The 22,673-nt window shown below is 37.6% G+C and overlaps 1 protein-coding gene across 1 annotated transcript in view; it reads right to left on the reverse strand.

Moving 5' to 3' along the window:
- Positions 1–22,673, reverse strand: part of LOC150074942 (uncharacterized) — a 503,230-nt gene that overhangs the window by 420,118 nt on the left and 60,439 nt on the right. The window contains exons 4-5 of the mRNA XM_090388998.1: positions 16,453–16,551; positions 5,798–5,944 (exon numbers count right to left, since the gene is read on the reverse strand). Coding sequence (XP_090245124.1) covers positions 5,798–5,944; positions 16,453–16,551 — 246 coding nt within the window. The remainder of the gene's footprint in view (positions 1–5,797; positions 5,945–16,452; positions 16,552–22,673) is intronic.

Consider the following 22,673-nt stretch of genomic DNA (forward strand, 5'->3'; position numbering starts at 1 on the left):
ACCTCAATCAGATCACCTCGCAGGTGCCTAGTCTAGAGATGCTGCAACTTGCAGTACTTAAGCCTTTCTTCATAAGCACACATCTTTGTTCCTCTCACCAATCATGTTGCCTTTCTTTCTACTCGTTCTAGCAACTCTAGATCCTTCCTAAAATGAGGTCTCCAGACCTGTACGTGGCCTGACCATTGCCTTAAACAAAGGGATAATCACTTCCTGTCTCTGCTAGCAAAATTTCTATATATCATTGAAAAAACTCCATGACCTGCTCTGGCAGCCATCTGCACTGCTCAGAACTTCATATCTGACTGCACAATTACCCCCCAAGTCTTTTTCATTCTACATCTTCCTGAGTGCACCACATAGTTGGTATGTTTCTCTTGGGTTACTGCTACCCATATGGAGTACTTTGCATTTGTCAATTTTAAACTTCAGTTGCCATATCTCAGCTCATCTGCCTAACTTTTCAAGATTTTGTTTGCAGTAGCATACTGTCTTTACTGTCATTAACAACCCTGCCAACCTTTGTATCGTCTGCAAACTTGGACATTACACCTGGTATACCTTCATCTATATCATTAATAAATACACAAAACAACAATGGGCCCAGCACCGAACCCTGGGGGACTCCACTAACAACATTAGTCCACATGGAGCAATGTCCATTTAGCACCACTCTGCCGTCTCCCACTCAACCATCCCTTTATCCATTGCAGCAACTTGCCCTTAATGCCATACCACTCCAATTTGTACCGTAGTCTTCCATGTGCAATAATATCAAAATCTTTCGTGAAATCCAAGTATGTGATATCAAAATTATTTTTTGCATCCAGTTCCTTTGTGACCACATCATAGTATCCAATCAAATGTTTGCTGATGCTATCGAGGCAGTGTTAGGTGGGTCGGAAAACTGCTAGATTGGGGGGGGGGGGATACAAGGACTAATAGATTAACAGTAGCCACTGGCAGAGGAGAAAGTGATTCTTGCACTGCTTCTATTGGAATGAGCAGCAGCCTGGAAAATAAGATGCAGGATATTACAGAGACTGCTGGGAATCATGGGGGTACAAGTAAACACATGGGTTGTGTTAGGGTGGCTAAGAGGAAGAGCAGGTGCATGTATACTTGTGTGTACACCAATGCTAGGAGTTTAGTAAATAAATTTGATGAATTTGAGTTATTGCTCAAAACATCAAAGGCAGATATTGTTGGGATTTCAGAGACGTGGTGTCACACAGATATAAGGAATGCAGAACTGGAATTTGGGGAGTACAATATCTACAGAAAGGATAGACAGGATAGGAAGGGAGGAGGGGTTATGCTATTAGTTAAGAAACACAAATTCCAAAGAAATGAAGCCAGTCGACATTGCTGGACAGTGCAGTGTCGAGTCAGTTTGGTGTGACATAAGCATTGGGAGATCAAAATTGAGAGTAGGAGTGTGCTATAAGGCCTAATGACTCTGATGAGTATAATAAGAAACTGTACAGAGAAATAGAGTGGGCCAGTAAATCAGAGAGTCTTATAATGGGGGATTTTAATTTCCCAGACATTGACTGGAATTTGGGGGCTGGTCACTCACACACTAGCAAGGCTTTTGTGGATTTATTGGATGATTGTTTTCTACATCAGCATGTTCGGGAGGCAACTAGAGGGAGTAATACTCTTGATCGGATTATCAGTAGTGATTCTTCATGCATCAAGAATCTGCAGATAAAGGAACCACTAGGTGGCAGTGATCACGTGTGCTGAAGTGGGATTTACTCGTGGTGCCGTGAAGGGTATTGTATGGTCGTGGTACCTGCGTGTACCGATGTACTGTACAATAAAGTAACTACCATCAAGGATAAAGGGAAGGGTTTTTGCTTTCATAAAGGTGACTACGGTGGTCTGAGACTGTATTTAAATTCTACACAGTGGGGACCAACTGATGATGTAACCAACACCAAATTCAAAATAGGAAGCATTCAAAGAATTAATCTTGGAAGCTACTATGCTTTTCATACCAACAAAGAAATATTGTTCAAGATTTAGGCCTAAATGGATGTCAGATATACTAATTAGACATGTGACAGAAGAAAAATGCATGGGATACATATTGCAGAAGGAGAATGCCAGAGGTTGTTGTTGTTATTTGGTTTTTAGGAGCATTAGCAACTAAGGCCATATTGCTCTGGGGATATGCGGTGCTCATTCCCTGACCTTTAAGCAAACTCCGTATTTGGTGGTGACAGGCTCGAACCCCGGTTTAATCAAGAAGCGTGTGCTACGCACTGCTGCTCCTTCCCACCTGGCTACGGAGGCGCCATGCCAGAGGTGTATTCAACTCTAGCAGTAAACTAATTAATCTTGTAATAACTGAGAGTAAAGTGGAGGAGAAATTGTTGAAGATAAACATAAGAAAGGCCCCTTGGATGGATGGAATCTATCCAGTTATATTAAAGGAGGCGGCAGAGGAAGTAAGCAAACCCTTAGCCGTAATTATTAGAGCTTCCCTGGACTCAGGGGAAGTACCCATGGATTGGAGATTTTCAAATGTGACCCCAATCCAAAAGGAGGATCAAAGGGAGACACGGGTAATTACAGACCTGTTAGTTTAACTTTTGTTCCAGGGAAATTACTGGAAGCACTGGTTAAAGGAGCATTGCAGGATCATCTAGACAAGACTTCAGTTATAGCTCGGACACAGCATGGGTTTGTTAAGGGGAAGTCTTGTCTGACTAATTTGATTGGATAGTACAGTAAACCCCCGCTATTCGCGGGGGTTACGTTCCTGAGAAATGCCGCGAATACCGAAAACGCGAATACTGAGTTATGGCTCCCATAGTAATAAAGGGGTTCCGTTCCAAAGTATGAAATATATAAGAAAAACTAGTCTAAAATTTTGTCTACGTATGTATTATATGTACCTTCATAATATGACTATGTACATAGACAGTACATAGTGAAATGCAAGCATATGGCATCGAAATGAAAATAAGAAACAATTTAATATTAAATGTAATATTTATTAGAAATTTCAAACAAATCTTTCAAACCAGCGTCTTTGCTAGCTAAAAAACCTATCCCGCCAGTGCTATCACCAGTTTCGCTAAAGCGTTGATAAGGAGTTTTGCGTTTTCACGAATGATGAGTGAATTTAACGGAATTTTATTTTGAGTTCGGTCTTCTATCCACAGATTTAAAGCTTTTTCCATTTTTTCTAATTTAACATCACGAGTTACAGAGCAAATTTTTGAAGCAATTAGCGCGTTTTCACGGACACTACGGGGGATTTTTTCTTCCGATTTTTTGATTGATCGTACCGTTGACTCTGATTTTATAATGTTTTGCCACTGAGGAGACACTTTCACCATTAGAAATTTTATCTAATAACTCAATTTTATTCGCTAATGTCATCACCTTCTTTGATATTTTCACATTTCTCTTGTTATTCGTAGTCATATTTTTGTAGGGGTTAGAAAGAACTTGTCCACAATAAAGTCACTTTCTTCCGTTAACACACTCGAAAAGTCTGTTTTACACTGCAAAACGGTAGATTTATCACTTTTGTAAGCATATCAATTTATAAATTGATATGCTTACAAAATTAAATTTATAAATTGATAAATTTATTCAATTTATAAGCATATAAATTAAAAGCAAACGACGAAACCTTCCATAACAAGCTCATAACACACATTGAACAAGGATTAGCGAGAAACATTCACGCTCGCGATTTTGTCACCCCTCTCCCCCACCCACTGAGCGCTGTTTTGACCGGGAAAGATAATTTTAGCCACGCCCATGTTTTTTTATGGTGGAAAATATTCACGGCGCTTTAAAATTCACATTTTTTTAGGTTTCATTTTATATTAAATCGGCGATCGCGAATACGCGAAACCGCGAATAGCGGGGGTTTACTGTATGATGTAGTCACAAAGGAACTGGATACAAAGAATAACTTTGATATCATATTTGACATCATCTTAGAAAGGCCTTTGATACTGTTGTACATGGAAGATTGCTGCACAAATTGGAGCACTGTGGTATTGGAGGCAAATTTCTGCTATGGATAAAGGGATGGTTGAGTGGGAGAAGACAGAGTGGTAGTCAATGCACACTGCTGTTCATGGACTAATGTTATTAGTGGAGTCCTTCAGGGTTCAGTGTTGGGTCCATTGTTGTTTTCTGTATTTATAAATGATATTGATAAGGGTATATCAGGCTTAATGTCCAAGTTTGCTTATGATACGAACGTTGGCAACGTTGTTAATGATACTAATGACAGTACACTGCTGCAGCAGGATCTAGAAAAGTTGAGCAGATGGGCTGAGAGGTGACAAATGAAGTTTAACATTGACAAATGTAAAGTACTACATATGGGAAGCAGTAATCCTAGAGTAATCCCAGTAATCAACTCTGGTACCACACTGACAGTGGTAGAAAATGAAAAGGACCTGGGGTAATTGTGCAGGCAGATATGAAGTTTCCTGAGCAGTGCAGATGGTCTGCAAGAGTAGCTCATGGTGTCTTGCCAAGGATATAAAGGAATTTTTCTAGCAGGGATTACCTTGAGTACTGTCTACAGGTCTGGAGGCCTTATTTTAAGAAAGATGTAGAGCTGTTGGGAACGAGTACAGAGAAGGACAACAAGATAAGTGAACAGAACAAAGGGTTGCTCTTACGAATAAAGGCTTAAGTTTTGTAAATTACAGTGTCTGGAGACTAAGCACCTGCGAGGTGATCTGACTGAGGTGTATAAAGCTTTGAACAGTTTGAGCATGCTCAATGCTGATGGGATTCTTCCTCTTGCTCAGAATAATCACCTGAGAGGGCATAAATTCAAATTGAGGAAAGACGGTTGTAGGACAGATGTGCGGCCGTTTGCCTTTAGCCAGCAGCAGGTGGTTGATTGCCGGAACAAACTTCCATTTGTTGTAGAAGTTGGTAGCTTAAATAGCTTAAATTGACAAACATTTGGAGCAAGGGGATGGGTGAAATAAGGATTTTTTTTTTTTTTTTTTGGCTGATGCTATATAAGCTTGCTTTGTCGCATCACGTGCCCTTGCTAATGCTAAAGTGGATGGTCTGAATAAATTCAATGAAGAAGTAGACAAATCCTTGGAGGGTACAGACGAGTGGTGTGTGTATTTTTTATTTTTCTTTCCTCTCTGGCTGATGCTATATATGCTTACTTTCCTGCATCATTTGCCAAGACTACTTCCAAAACTACTCAATAAAATCTTAAAAAAAAAGTTTCAGTCATTAGCATTGCACCAACAATTAATACATGGCAATTATTCTGGGGGTGCCTGTCAGGTTTTAAGTAGATGATGCTTGGTCAATTGAGAACCCAAAGTGTGAAAAGTAGTTTTGTAGCCAATGGTTGATTTTAGTGTTAAGAGCCACTATTAAAAAACAGTGTTTTTTCTGTGCTATATAAATGCCAGAATAACAAGGATTAATAATCTCAGTCACAAAACAAAACCTAATAATCGATTTATTATTATTAGGTTAAATTTCAACAGCCATAGTAAATATTTTTGAACTGCATTAATAACTAAATATGATGAACAAGATGGGGTTTTCATAAAATAGTTAAAATATATTGATCTTTTTCCCATTTTTTTTTAAGTATAATTTAATTAAAATAAAACATAATTACATGAACTTACTTCATGCTGGTCTAACTTTTTGTTCTTTTCATAACATTTTTTGAAGTTTTTATAAAATAAATGTGTAAATTATTTTTTACAGATTTTTTTACAATTAAAAGAATTTAATTAAAGTAAGAAGTAATTAAACTAAGTTAACTTACACCATGCTGTTCGCAACTTTTTGTTCTTTTCAGCTGTGGACATTCAATATAAGGTTTTAGATTAAGATCAACAACTGCTGCAGCTACAGATTCAGTAATAATTTCCCCAATAACATCTTCCAAGGCATGCTGGTCCTCTATTGAAGGCTAAAATAAAGGAAACACTGCAATTTTAATTTTTACATAACTTATCTCTCTGAAATATTTCCTGACAAATAAACATTAACTGAAATATCATTTATATTTTTCTGTTATAATAGACTGGTCATAAAACAAGACAGGGGGATTAACTTATACAGTGGTGTGCAAAACCTAAGGACAACACTATTTCTAAAGGTTACAACCACAATCTTTACTTAAGGTACTCTTTACTGATGAGAGTAGATTCAGTCTCAGCAGCGATTCTGGACGTCAGCTAATCTGGCAAGAGGTTGGCACATGGTATCACCCCACAAACATCACTGAAAGGTATCGATACAGCAGTTGAGGTGTTCTTGTCTGGGGAGGCATTATCTTTGATGGACATAGACAACTCCAGATACTGGAAGGCAGTACTGTAACCGGTGCACACTACTGTACTGAGGTAATCCTTCCCCATCTTGCATCTGTTCCGAGGTGCCACTGACGCTGAGTTCATATTTATGATAATGCCACACCCCATCACACTGCAGCTGTTGATATGCTTTTGGAAAGTGAGGACATTGTTTGTATGGATTGGCCTGCCCGTTCCACCGAACATAAATGGGACACTCTGGGGATACGCCTAGCAGCACATCCACACCCACCAGAAAATGTTCACCAGATGAAGACAGTGCTGACAGAGGAATAGACGATATTACCGCAAGAAACTTATCAACAACATTGTTCTAAGTATGGACAGGAGGTGCAAAGCCTGCATCGACATTAGGGGTGGCCATATCTCCTAACGAGGATCACCTCTTCCCTTTGTTCCATCTTTGGCAGTGATGCATCTGTATCATGGCAGCCAGTGCTATGCTGCCATTTCTGAATAAAGGGTCTCTGTATCATTTTGTTTCTGTTGTTGTATCGGTATTGTTTCCTTCATTTCTGTACCTCACGAGGTTCCTTTGGTATGCTTTTCCTATATCCAGGCCACTCCTATGAGAAGCTACAGGTGAAAACCTGACAGGTCCATAAATTTTGCAATTTAAGTTTGCAATTATTTTTGGTAATCAAATATCACATTTCTAATACTTATTCACCTCCACCACCCCCAAGCACAATTCAAATACAGGCAACTCCAGTATAACACTGTATTTCTACAAAACGGTTTCGCTCTAACATGATTGATAAATTGCAGAAATCCTCGCACAACACGGTACTTATATAACACAGTTTGAGAGTTGCAAGAAATCTTGCATAACACAGTATTTTTGAGCTTTTGTGCTGGAAAAAACCTGCTATTATGTCAGATGTAATTTTCAAAGTTTCCAGTCCTTTTTGTGAATCTCTGCTGTTGACTCTAGTCTATATCACCTTCATGATATTTTTCAAAGGCACATTTCTGGAGGTCACTACCATAAAACAATAAAAACAATTTGCAGTTTCCAGTTTATTGGTCTTTTCTGTTAGCATAATAAATTATAAACAGGTAATAAACTTGATCTTCTTGCATTTGCTATAGTACCGATAGCTGGAATTCTGTGGGTTTTCACGTTATTATGGTTAAATGTATTTCTCCTTCCATGAAATATTCAATCATATAAAAAATATAAACGAATTTTCAGAAACTCATTACTCTGTATCTCACTTGTGCATATCGTGTTTGTTGCAACTTGTGCATGCTGTGTTATTAATTGCTTATCGTTTTTACTGTTTTAAATTTTACAACAACAAAAAAAAAGTCAGTGACAGAAATATCAGTTAGTATGTACCTATTTCAGTATGTATTAATTAAGCTATGTATGTAAGTGTAAATTTATTTTTATTTTGCTAACTGGAAAATATTCTTCCGATTTTCATGTATCATTTAACTTTGTTAATTAGTAAGGTAATAAAGTTAAATTTATGCTTTATATTTTTAAAGCAGAGGCCCACTGTATTTTGTTGGGAGATCCCTGGGTTAAGTTCTATGCTATTGAACTTGTGCTTTTTTGAGACCATAAAAAATTATGACTGAAGCATGCAGTTCGTGACTTTTAAAGAGAGCAGAAGGTGCACGAAATCTAGATGCTGCAGAAGAGATTGTGCTTAGCAGCGATGAAGAGGAAGAAAATTAAATGAACATACATTATCTGAATGTATAACACAGTATAACACATATATATGTGTGTTATAACACAGTTTCACATTATATCCTGTATAACACAGTTTCACATTACACAAGATTTTGTAGGAACCAAACTACCGTGTTATAAGAGGGTTACCTGTATGTGTGAATGTTAGAAAACCCTTTCTACATATATCTCTATATGGTTAAGAGAAATTTGTTTCTCACACACACCATTTGGGTCAAATGGTCAAGTGTGAGTTTGCTAAATGTATTTTGTTATCTACCTTTTTTTTTTTTTTTTTTTGCCAGCACAGCAAAAGCCTGTGGCTTCCTTGCATTACATGCTAATACTAAACCTATTTACCAAATGCATCGCCCTGAACAATGCAAGCTGTAGGAGGCAATGTAATGTTACAGACTGCTTTTGTGATTTGGATTGAGGTTGTTAGTCATAGTAACCTGTCTATAACTGTTTGTGTTAAGAATATCAGGGATGGTGATTTGTGTAGGAAACCTACAAGAATGGCATAAAAACAGCACATATGTTGCTTCAATCCTCAAAAAGTGAGGATCATTGTTACATGTGAAAAAGTGAGGATCATTGTTATATGTGAAAAAGTGAGGATCATTGTTATATGTGAAAAAGTGAGTTTCACAAATAACAATATTCACATATATTAAGTTTCATGTCTTTTTGTTTAGGGAACATAAGAACAACTGATCCAAAAAATAAAGAACAAGATGTTAAGTGGTGGCCCGGCTCACTGTCAGTAATTTGTTTCACTGCTGCAGAAAACAACTGCATAATGCAGCCAAATTACTGTGCTTTGGCTGCATTATGCTGTGATGGATGAAGAAATGATAAACATTTCTTCAACCATCAAAGCATAATCTTGTTCTCACAATCCTTTCAGCAGTACACATATACAGTTATTTTTCATGTGGGGCTCTGATGAGTAAATATATATATACACACACACACATTTTGTAAGGTCATTTTAAATAATGTATCTGTTTATATGTGAATTATGTTTAAATGTTGTGGCATAAGTTTCATTTTCTTATGTTTTCCCAACTAACAACAGACAGTTTTAATGTAGAGCAGCAACACAAAAATATTTTTAAAATCAGAAGACTGCAATTATTAGCCTCAAGATATTATCAAATTTCACCCAGAAGTTAAAGAAATTCTCTGAAATTCAAATACCGAAGTTAATGAAAATGAATCAAATGGTAAATAGAGGATATTACAGCATATAATATAAATCCAGGGGGGGATTTTTTATGATTTTATTTTTTCGTGTTTTTCTTTTGTTTCATTTTTCTATAATTCTGATTTTATTTTTGCCCATAATTTCACTTTAATGAAGGGTAATCAATTCAAATTAAGAAGCTACCAACATTTAAAAGCATTTAAGTAAAAAATTTTCAAATTTTCTTTACAAACTGCTGTACTGATAGCGATATAGAATTATTTTTTGCATGCAGAGGTAAAATAAATATAAAGTTTCCATAAAAGACATTACAGGCATAACTTGATTTACATTGTCCCATTTCTGACATTTCACTTATACATCCATAACAAATTACAACCCTCTCCCAAAATATATCCTTTCCCTTTCATATATTACATCAAATGAAACAGATGATAACTTATCAAACTAGGGTCACTCAAAAAAAGTATAGATATTCAGTTCAAAACAAAATTTTCAATGTTAACAAAAGCAAAGTAAAAGTCTATGCCAGAATTTAAGAAATTAAATATCATTTGGCTCTCTTCCTAGGAGAGGATACTGCTGAAGATTTTAAACTTAGGTTAATGTTAGTTTATCACTCTCATTAAAGGGCTACCTTAGGGGCTTGAATCAATTTAGGCATTTAGAAACAATAAAAGAAATTATCCAAACAAATGATCCAGTCCCTGAACAAAGAAACCTACAGTTCCTTTCTTACCAAGAAAAGCTTAGTTCTCCAAATTGCAACATCTGGAGACTAGGCACCTGTGAGGTAATCTGATTGAGTTGTTTAAAAGACTTTGAATGGATTGAGCAAGCTCAATGCTGATGGGATTCTTCCTCTTCCTCAGGCTATGCACATGAGGGGCAAAAATTCAAGTTGAGAAAGGATGGTTGCAGAATAGATACGCGTAAGTTTCTTTTGTTTTTTTGTTATCAGAAATCATTTCACAAGTTATCACTGTTAATGCAGCCCACTACCAAGAAATTTTAAAAAGGTTTAGAGAAGAAATCTCATAAAACACCTGAAAATTGCAGAATGGTTGGCTCCTTTACCACAAAGATGCATTGTGCCACATCACTCACTAGTCAAAATTTGATTTTCAAACACATTCCTCAAGCAACATCCAACTTATTACCAGATTTAGCATATGACTTAAAGCTATTCCCAAAATTAAAACATAAGAAATCTGATTTGAGTTCATTCAAAAAATCCAACCAATTATGATGGACTGCCTAAAAGCATGAACAAAAGCAGACTTCAAAATGTTTTGTTCACTATCATGTACAATGGATCCTTTAAAAATAAGTGAGATCACTGTTATCAGTTTATACGTAACTGTAATCCTTATACGATTAATGGCTGTTGATAGATTTAGATCTCTTCTGTGATGGTAGAGGGGATGTCTATTTCGCATTGAATTTTGCTTTAAAGACATGGCACAATTTTGTTTAATAGCATTCTTTGGTGGTTTTTCTGAAAACACTGGATTACACTTTTAACCAAGTGGCTGAAGAACGATGTCATATTTGGTTGTAGATCGTTTACTTGACAATGAGGGGTACAGTTATCCACAAACAGCAAAATTTTTCTCTCACTCACCCAGCGATCTAAGTCTCTGATCCATCCTTCATAGATTTGTGATGTTATCCATGCCATTTGGTTTGCTCGATACATAGCAATGGGACCTGGGGGTGGTTGTGCAGACAGATATGAAGTTCTCTGAGCAGTGCAGATGGGGTGCAAGAGTAGCTCATGGTGTTTTGTCAATGATATATAGGAATTTTTCTAGCAGGGATACGGAGGTGATTATTCCCTTGTATAAGGAAATGGTCAGGCCACACCTAGAGTACTGTATACAGGCCTGGAGCTGCTGGAACGAGTACAGAGAAGGACAACAAGATTAGTGAATGGAACAAAGGGGTGCTCTTATGAAGAAAGGTTTAAGTTTTGCAAATTACAGTGTCTAGAGACTAGGCACCAGCGAGATGATCTGATAGAGGTGTATAAAGCCTTGAATGGTTTGAGCATGCTTAATGCTGATGGGATTCTTCCTCTTGCTCAGAATAATCACCTGAGAGGGCATAAATTCAAATTGAGGAAAGACAGATGTAGGATAGACGTGCGGAAATTTGCCTTTAGCCAGCGGGTGGTTGGTTGGTGGAACAGACTTCCATCCTTTGTCGTGGAAGTTGATAGCCTAAATAAGTTTAAGGCTCAGCTGGACAGGTATTTCGAACAAACAGAGGGGTGAAGTGGAAGTGGTTATTTTTTATTTATTTATTTTTTTTTTTTGGCTGATGCTGCATAAGCTTGCTTTCTTGCTTCTGCTAATGCTAGTAAGTCACCTTTCTTTTGGAACTAATACTTTTCTATATAGAATTTTTTCTTACTTTTTGTTTTGTTTTTTTTTTATATTAAGAAAGCAAACATTTAAATTTCAACTGCATATAGTAATGCAGGGTACATCAGGGTCTGGTCCTATTTCTTTGTAGTCTTTAGGCTATTAACATAAAGAAGATGCTTGGCATGCCATCTTAAATCTTCTCGTTTTATGTACCAAGGTGTCTGTGGTTGTGGAAGAATCACTTCTACAACCTTCAGCTCTTTTTTTTTTTTTTTTATGAAAACCCCAAACACGAGAGGTATTAGAACCTATAGTACTTAGTACCATACTTGGGTTGGAGGTTGAGAAGACAAAAGAAGATATTTTTTGACATTGGACTCGAACTTCTGTAGATGGTAATTTTCAGGAAATACGTATGAAGGAAGGTTGTTCCAGAAAACAGCAGTTGAATGAATAAACGAGGAAGATGAAAAGTTGGTTCTGTTGTTGTTATTTTGGTTTTTAGGAGTATTAAGCAACTAAGGCCATATTGCTCCGGGATATGCGGTGGTCATTCCCTGACCTTTCTGCATCCTCCGTATTTGGTGGTGATGGGCTCGAACCCCGGTCTAATCAAGAAGCGTGTGCTATGCACTGCTGCTCCTTCCCAATTGGCTACGGAGGCGCCAGTTGGTTCTGTGAGTTTGAAGTTGGACAGTAAATGGATGGTGGCGGCACGTGATGGGACTGTTTTGAAAGAGAGAGCAGGAATTATAGAAGCCAATTCAGAAGAACGGGGCAAATGGAAATATTTGTAGAAAAGACATGCAGCAGAAACAGAACATCAATGAGACAGGGAGTGGAGAAACTCTGTTAAACAGGAGTCATTAATTAACCTAACTGCCCTCTTCTGAATGGAATCTAGAAGCCTGAGAGAGGTTTTGGGGGCACCACCCTAGTTGTGGGAACAATATTAAATGGTAGGGCGGATATGCGACTTGTACAGAGCGAACAGCTGTTTGGAAGAAAAGTAATACAGAGAGCGAAAGAGAAAATCAAGTTTTTTAGATGCAGAAGAAGCAATATTTGTAATGTGGTTGTGCCCAGAGAGATTAGAAGTCAGAGTAATCCCCAAAAGAATATATCATTTTGCCTAGAAATCAGAGTGTCACCAAACAAGCATAGGAGCAGAAGAATCCTTTTAGCGAGATATAAGACAACACTGAGTTTTAGAAGAATTGAAATCAACTAAGTTGTCTTTGCCCCGCTGGATGGAAATCGGCATTTAAGGAATTGGTAGTGGATATTCGAGAAGTTGAACTAATTGAGCAGGGCAAGGTTTTTCAAAATGGAAAGTGGAATTCAATGTGCTATCATCGGCAAAACTATGGATAGGATTTCCAGTCACTGGAAGAAGGTCATTAATATACAAGAGGAAAAGAGTGGGGTGGAAATAACTGAGTTTTTGGGGATCACCAGCATTAGTGGAGGAGTTAGAAGACAGAGAGCCATCTACCATCACCCTCAGTGAGCAATCAGAGAGAAACTGGATAACCAATTACAAAAAACAGTTGGCAAACCATAAGATGGAAGCTTGTTTAGAAGACCTTTATGCCAAACACGATCAAAACCCTTTGAGATGTCAAGAGCAACTGCTTGTGTTTCACAAAACTTTTCCATTAAATTTGTCCATAAATAGGTTTGTTTGTTATTTGGTTTTTAGGAGCATTAGCAACTAAGGCCATATTGCTCCGGGATATGCGGTAGTCATTTCCTGACCTTTCCGCATCTTCCGTATTTGGTGGTGACGGGCTCGAACCCCGGTCTAATCAAGAAGCGTGTGCTACGCACTGCTGCTCCTTCCCACCTGGCTACAGAGGCGGCCCATAAATAGGTAACAAGCCAGAATATCACCAGTGGATCGACACTGACGAAATCCATACTGGCGATCGCTGATCAGACGAAAGATTTCTAGGTACTTTAAGAGTTGGCGGTTAATTGATTTCTCCATTACTCTAGAAAAAGTAGAAGTAATTGCAATGGGATGATAACTGGATGGGAGGAATTTGTCACACTTTTTAGGAACTGGTTGGATATGAGCAAATTTCCAAGCAGAAGAAAAAACAACTTTGGAATAAAAAAGGGAAAAAGGTGGCAAAGAACAGGAGTAAGTTCAGGAGCACAGGTTTTGAGAACAAGTGGAGAAATACCATCAGGACCTGGAGCTTTCTTAGCATCAAGATTCATCAAAATCCTTCTGATATCCTTTTGATGGAAGACAACAGGAGACACTGAGTGGAGCATGTTGGGAATGGTGGAAGGTGCTTTACCAAGATCATTAATACATGAGTTGGAAGAAAAATGGGATGCCAGCAGGTTAACTTTATCTGAAGTGACAACAGAACCATCTGGTTTTGACAGAGGTGAGAGCAGAGATGGGCAAAAGTTGCAGCCCTTAGCTTTGGCAAGAGACCAGAACGCTCGGCTACCATTAGGGCAGGAAGCAAGTTTTCTATTCTTAGCCTGTTCAAAATCTAGTTTGGACTGATTAATAACTGCTTTTCAATTGTTGCGAGCTTTGGTGTAGGCAGAAAATGAAACTGAAGAATTGGAAACAAGCCAATTACAATACGCAACATTCTTCTCTTGAACAGCCTTAGCACATTTATTGGTAAACCAAGGTTTAGATAAAGGACAAGATTTTAAAGTGGAGTGTGGAATAAAGGATTCCATTCCTGCAAGAATATTTTCACTGACACGATCCGAGCAAACGTTGAAATCAGAAGTTTTGAAACAGTAATCCGACCAAGGAAAAGAAGAAAAGAAAACTCGCAGGTCATCCCATTTTGCATTCTTGTAATGCCAAACAACACGAAGTTGGAAAGAGCCATGAGATAAAGGTTCCATTGGAGAAGAGACAATCACCAAGTTGTGATCTGAAGTGCTTAAAGGACCTCTCACTTCCACCGTGTACTTAGAAGGGTTGTTTTGTGAGAAAAAGATCAAGCGTATTGGCTGTATGATTAGGATTGTCCGGTATTCTTGTAGGTAATGAACAATCTGTGCAAGGTCATTAGTAATTGCAAAAGCCTCAGCATCTCGACAAGCTTGGTCGGTGTGACTAGAAACCGGAAGCCAGCTGGAGTTGTGAACATTAAAATCACCAAGGAAAAGTACCTCACTGTTAGGAAAGTTTGACTGGAGAATGTCAAGTTGCAAAGAGAGGAAGTCATCAAAGAGCTCTAAGTGATTAGTGGAGTTGGGAGAACTGTAGAGTCAACAGATGAATTTGACACAATGACGCAGACAGATTTTAAGCCAGAGAAGATCAAATAGAGGAGATTCCAAATTACCAATTCTCTGAGAGGGAATATCGGAACGGGCATATGCACAAGTACCACCTTTGAGGCGAAAGGAATCATACAGTGAATAATTTAGGCAACTCAGATGAGCAGTAGTTGAACTAACCGATAACTGAGATTTTGTCAGAAAAAGTACATGGGGTTTGGCAGACTGCAAGTGGAAATCAACATTGCTGAGATTAGAATTGAGACCACGTATATTTGTGAAATGAACTAGGAAGTGTTTGGGAGGTTTAGATCTTTTCACAGATAAGCTTACTCTATTAGTTTGACAATTCGTAGTTTATTCAATAGTAAGAAAAAGTGGGGGGAGGGACATGCTGTATGAAATATAATGAAATTTTTGGATATGGCATACACATGGTAAGAATATACCCAGATCCTTGACATAACATGATCTCGACAATGTCCCCCCCCCCCGCATACACACTACTCGGACTCCCTCCAGTCACTGTCTGGCAGAGTAGAGGTAGCAATATTATACACTAGCTGATCCGGAAGCCTCCTAAAGAGCTACCAATAGGTTCAGTCCAGTGTACTAACTAGCGGCCGGCTTGCGAACACCATTTTAGAGCTGTACCCTAGAAATGTAAGGAAGATTGGATCTCACCATGATGTTCATCATAACCTCAAAAGTCATCAGTCATACTGCTTGATGACTGATGACTTTTGGATATGGCATACACATATCCAAAGGATATGTGTATGCCATATCCAAAAGGAAGGGATGACTGGAACTTTGCTCTTGAGACTCATGGGTTCCACCATTTCAAGCCTCCAATAAGCAAAGTGGTGGTACTGCACCGGTTGAAGAGTCATCTACCACCAAGTATCACCTGGTAACACGGAGGGGCGGCATTCCTCCATGTGGTGTGGGCACATGGAGGAATGCCGCCACCTCGACCCCTGCTTACGTTGGTTCATACCTGGGTGGTCACCCACAGTGCGCTTGTGCATGGAGGTTATACCCAGGATTACTAACAGTCCCACCATCGTGAAGGTGCAAGCAGAGGATTTGGCTGTCACAGACTGTTCGAACTTTATCAAAATTGGGTCTACTTGATTTGGATGTCACCCGAATATCATATCCATCAGCGTTCTAGACTCCCAGGTAGCCAGTACAGCTTGTCTGGCGTGTCTGAGAGAATGTCTGTGACATACTCAAGGACTCTTGGTCGTATTCACTAAAATGTGATTTCTGAAGTTATTAATAAACCTGAGATCTCAGATTGTTATGCTCAATATGACTGGATTTTCATAACCATGAAATTTCCAGTAAAAACTTGTAGATTCCTCGACCTGAACATTTTAGTCACATCAGGTGTCAACAACATGCTATAATAAATTTACTGATTTATCAAAAAAAAAAACCTAATATGTGGTATGCTCGTGTTCTACATTCATTCTTGATAAACACCTTATGTGACAAAAAATATCAAATTACATACATATATATTACTTCAGCAGAATCAAATATCCTAGAAGAGAAAATACTTACTGACAATTCTGATGTAGTTTTGAGTTTAAGTTTGATTGAAGGATTTTCTAAGAAATGAGCTGTAAAGGTTAATTTTTCTGGTACACTGTCAATATTTAACTGTAAAGAAAGTAATCTCAAGTTAAATAATAATTTTAATTAAAATGGTCTGAAACAAACAGATTATGAATTTGAGTAAACAAAACAAAAATAAAACTCAACATTAAAACATTGAGAAAAACTTTCAAAAATAAATTTATTTTCTCCCTTAACTCATATTTCCTATGTTAAGATTGAAAGAAATAATTTTTGGAATTACTTACAAATACATATGAGTTGGTGGGATACGTAAGATTAATGGGATTTAATCCATTTGCAGAAGATGCATTCAAAGGTTTGCTGAATTAGTGAAAGAAAATATCAAAAAATAAGTGAACAATGGAACACAATTAAAATACATAAATAAATAAAGGAGGCTTAAAATTGAATTTTCAGGGCCTCATCCACAGGTTCCTGATGAGATGAGGGAATCCACCAGCTACCAGATCCAAAAAAAAAAAAATAAAACAACCAGCAAGGGGCATAGCAGGTCAAACCAATAGTGGTGATCATCATCAGCCATTTTCAATCGACTGCAAGATGAAGGCCTCTCCAGCAACTTTCCAGTTCCTTCTGTTTTGAGCACTGGCCATCCATTTACTACCTACAAACTCATGAATTTCATCTATCCATCTCCGCCTTTGTCTTCCAGGTTTTCTTCTAGCTCCTCTTGGATACCATTCTGTTATTTTCTTGGTCCATCTGTCATCATGTCTTCGAGCTATGTGTCCTGCCCAAGAAGATTTTAGTTGTTCAGTTTTGATAAGAATGTCCTTTACTTGAGTTTGCTGTCTAATCCATGTGTTTCTCTTCTTATCTAACAGTCTGATTCCCAATATAATTCGTTCCATTCTTCGCTGTGTAGTTCTCAGCTTCTCTTCCATTCTTTTGGTGAGCGCCCAAGTTTCACTTCCATAAGTCATGGTGGGGAAGTATACATTGGTTCATTATTTTACGTTTCAGACAAACTGGGATATTGATCTTCAGTATGTGACTATATATTTCCTGAATGCTATCCATCCAAAATTTATTCTTCTCTTGACTTCCAGCCATTTATTATTATTACAGCTAATAACTTGTCCCAGATAAGTATATGACTCCACCTTTTCAATTACTGCTCCTTTAATCATTATTTCCCTTTCTGTGGCATACTTATTCATCATTACTTTTGTTTTAGCCATATTCATCTTTAGTCCAAAGTCCTTACTAACCGTGCATAACTGATTAAGATTTTCCTCTAATTCTTTGGGATCGTGGCTTATGACCACAATATCATCTGCAAATCGTAAATGGTTTAGGTACTCTCCGTTCACATTGACTCCTTTCTGCGACCAGTCTAATCTTCTGAAAGCTTCCTCAAGGGCAGAAGCAAACAACTTCGGAGATATTGTGTCTCCTTGTCAAACTCCTTTCTCAATTTTAAATTTCCTACTGTCTCTTTGTCTAGTCTAATAAAGGAGGTAGCACTCTCATATATTTTCTTCAAAATCATAATATATGGGGATCTATGCCTTGTCTTTGCAGTGCCTGAAACATTGCCTTATGCTGTATAGAGTCAAATGCCTTTTCATAATTCACAAATGCCAGGCATAATGGTGTTTTATATTCATTTGCTTTCTCCATTAGCTGTGATATTATGTGAAGGTGATCCATAGTTGAGAATCCTGTCCTAAAGCCAGCTTGCTCTTTCGGTTGATTCTCATTAAGTATTCTTTCTAATCTGTTAGTAATGACCCTTGTGAACAACTTGTAGATGTGGGATAACAAGCTAATTGGTCTATAATTTCCAATTTCTGATTTATCTTCTTTCTTATGCAGCAAAACTATGATTGCATTATTCCACTGCTTAGGCGTCACACCTTTTCTAATGCAATTTGTGAAGAGCCTTGCCAGTTTTTGTGTTATGTCTCTTCCTCCCAATTTTAACAACTCTACAGTTACTTCGTCTTCCCCTGGGGCTTTCTGATTCTTCATTTTCTTCAATGCATCAGGAAGAATATCGGGTATGTCGTATGTGTTGCTACTTTGCAAGTTCCCCACTGCTGGCATCATTCCCCTGCTCCTTGTATAATTCTCTATAGTAGTCTTCTGCTATTTGAATTATGCCTTCTCTGCTGTTTATAAGTACACCATCGCTATTCTTCAGTTTCAGTATCATTTGTCTTTCTGTATTACTGCTCATGGCTGCTGATTTAAATCCTCTATTTTCCCTTAATGCTTGTTCTACTTTTCTTGTGTTAAATCTTCTTGATGTCCTCTCTCAGTCTCTTTCTAATGGCTTTGCATAACTCAGTATACTCAGTTTTCTCCCTGTCAGTGTTTTTCTTGCTTTTCATTTGTCGTCTTCGGTTCATCATGACAAGTGTTTCTTGACTAATTGTAGTGGTGATAGTGGCATACAATGCAAGAAAGCAAATTCAAAACATCAGCCAAGGGGAGGGATGACAAATCTCTGCAACCATCGTCCTCGATTTGAATTTATATCCCTCGTGTATGTAGTCTGAACAATAGAAAAAAAAATGTCATCGACACTGAGGTTGCTTGCTCAATTCAGTCAAGCCTTATACACCTCAATCAGATCACCCCACAGGTGCTAATCTCCAGATGCTAAAATTGTCAGAACTGAAGCATTTTGTTTCCTTCACCAATCTTGTTGCCCTTCTTTACACCATTCCAGCAGATGAACATCCTTCTTAAACTGAGGCCTCCACACCTACAGGCAATACTCAAGGTTAGCCTAACCACTGCTTTGTGCCATGGGATAATCACCTCCTTATCCCTGCTAGCAAAGTTCTTGTATATCAATGACAAAACCCATTGAGTTGTCCTGGAAGCCTGTCTGCATTCTTCATATACAATGGCACAACTATTCATGGGGTCTTTTTCATTTTCTACTACCATGAGTATAATATCAGACAGTTGGTACACTGAGATTACTGCTACCCATAGGCAGTACCTTGCAGTTGTCAATTTTACACTTCAACTGCCATTTCTCAGCCCATCTGCCTAATTTTTCTTGATCTTGTTGCAGCAGCTCACCCTGATCACTGACATTAACCACCCCTGGCAACATTTATATCATCTGCAAACTTAGACATCATGATTGTTGTTGATTGTTATTTGGTTTTTAGGAGCATTAGCAACTAAGGCCATATTGCTCCGGGATATGTGGTAGTCATTCCCTGACCTTTCCGCATCCTCTGTATTTGGTGGTGACGGGCTTGAACCCCGGTCTAATCAAGAAGTGTGTGCTACGCACTGCTGCTCCTTCCCACCTGGCTACGGAGGCACCTAGACATCATGCCTGATGTATCTTCATCAATATCATTAATAAATATTGGAAAACAACAATGGGCTCAGCTCAGAATCTCGTGTGACTCCGCTAACAACATTAGTCCAATATGAGCAGTGTCCATTAATAACCATTCTCTGTCTTCTCTTATGCAACCATCCATTTATCCAGATCAGTAACTTGCACTTAATGCCATACTGATCCAATTTGTACAGCAGTCGTAAGTGCAACAATATCAAAAGCTTTCCTAGAATCCATGTATATGATATCAGAATTATTTTTTGCACCCAGTTCTTTTGTTACTACATCATAGTATCCAAACACATTGGTCAGACAAGCCTGTTCCTTAATGAATCAATGACTGCAGTATAACTGCATGCCTATCTAGATGGTCTTGCATTTCTTCTTTAACCAGAGACTGAACCAAAAGTTAAGCTAACAAGTTCTGTAATTACTCATGTCACCTTTTGATCTCTCTTTGTGAACTGGGGATACAATTCACCTCTCTTAGCATTAGTAGAGGTATATGATGCAAGAAAGCAAGCTTATGCAGCATCAGCAAAATAAAAAATAAAAAAAAAACACTTCCATGTATTTCTCTTCTTATTCAAGAAGAGATTAGTCTGATTATTAGTCTGATTCCTAATATAATTTGTTCCATTCTTTGCTGTGTAGTTTTCAGCTTCTCTTCCATTCTTTTGGTGAGTGCCCAAGTCTCACTTCCATAAGTCATGATGGGAGTATACATTGGTTCATTATTTTATGTTCAGACAAACTGGGATATTGCTTCTCAGTAGGTGACTATATTTCCTGAATGCTATCCATCCAAAATGTATCATTATTACAACTAATGACTTGTCCCAGGTGAGCATATGAATCCACCTTTTCAATTACTGCTCCTTTAATCATTATTTCCCTTTCTGTGGCATACTTGTTCAGCATTACTTTTTTTTTAACCATATTCATCTTCAGTCCGAAATCCTTACTAACTCTGCATAACTCATTAAGATTTTCCTCTAATTCTTTGGGATCATGGTTTATGATCAAAATGTCATTTGCAAATCATAAATGGTTTAGGCACTCTCCATTCCCATTAACTCCTTTCTGCAAGCAGTCCAATCTTCAGAAAGCTTCTTTAAGGGCAGCAGTAAACATCTTCCACGATATTGTGTCTCCTTGTCGAACTCCTTTCTCAATTTTAAATTTGCTACTGTCTTTGTCTAATGGGGGGGGAGTTGCCAGAGTAGTGACCCCAATGGGTGGATAAACTTCAAGAGGTCAATCAGGGGTCGACTAAACGTTTTTGCTCCTATTCATAAATTTCAGGCCAAGTCCAGAAATAGAAGAAATAGCCAAGATTTAAATGCTAAATACAAAATACAAAAATATAAAATATCTATAGCTTCTGTTGAGAAAATTTAGTAATTTTTGAACGACCCAAAATTATTATTTTTTAATATTTAAAAAAATATTTTTTAAATTTATATACTGATCTAATACAGTTCCTCCAGAACTTTACCATTACCTAGTTTTCTATTATATTGTTATACTATGAATACTAAATTGAGAGATAATCTTAATCGAACCCAATTACTTTCTTTCAGGATGTTTCACAGCTGCACTTACTCTAAAATATAAATTGAGCTACAACCCCAATAAGTACATTGGCTGCCACTGTATCTAAGTAAAAATGTTGACAATATTTACAAGAGTATTTGAAATTGAATTTGTGCCCTTTATTAACAATGCCTATGTGCCTCTTATGTGAAAAGACTTTTAGTAATGATGCCATAAAATCTTTGAAGATGAAAGAACACACTGAATGGATACATCCTGATAAGAAAAATGAAGATCTTAAAATTTAAGGCACTGAAGGAAAAATTCAGAAATCAGCCAAATTTAAATACATTTTTTAAAGCATCTGCTCATGCTGATAATGAAGGACTGAAGACATCATTCAATATCTCTCTTATTATAGCAAAAAAGGAAAAGCGTAAACTATTGGTGAGGAGATAATACCAGCAATTAAAGAGGTGATTGAAACGATTATGAAGAAGGATTCCTATCCTGTTTTAAAATGCCTGCCATTAAGTGCGAATACAGTGAAACAATGCATTGATGAGATGGCTGATGATGGGGAGAAAACCTTGGTGTCTGAGCTGCAAAATTGCAAATTCTCTATCCAACTTGATGAGTCAACTTTCGGCAGTTCAAATATTCTAATGGCCTATGTGAGGTATTATAGCCAAAGCCAAAAATGTATTGTTGACAAGTTTTTATTTGATATGTATATGAAAGTTGATGGAAAAGGCGAGACGATTTTACAATGTTTGGAAGAGTACTTTAAGAAAAACTGTTTCCCTCAGCAATATAACTGCAGTGGCTACTGATGGTATACACCAGCAATGGTTGGCCATTACAGAGGATTTGCCACCATTCTCAAAGAAAAGGTTCCCGAAGTACGCACTGTTCATTGTGTGTTACACAGACACCATCTTGTAGCAAAGAAACTCAGTGATAAGCTGCATGATGCTTAGAAGTGTTTATCAGATCAATTAATAAAATCAAAATGCATCCACTTAATTCATGTCTGTTTGCCATGTTATGTGAAAAAAATGATGAAACATTCAACCAATTTTTGCATACCAAAGTAAGGTGGTTGTCCAAAGGTTATAGTTTACAAAGACTTGTCGATTTGTATGACTCAACTGTGGAGCTTCTTACGAGCATAAATCCATCACTATGTGAAGAGTTTAAAAAGTGCAAGAACCATCTGTTCTATCTGGCAGACCTCTATTCAAAATTTAATGAAGTACAGAACCGACTCCTATGTAAAGCTGTTACCATCATT

This window comes from Mastigoproctus giganteus, chromosome 14 (assembly GCF_048544385.1).
Source record: "Mastigoproctus giganteus isolate SK-2022 chromosome 14, ASM4854438v1, whole genome shotgun sequence".
Lineage (NCBI taxonomy): Eukaryota > Metazoa > Arthropoda > Arachnida > Uropygi > Thelyphonidae > Mastigoproctus > Mastigoproctus giganteus.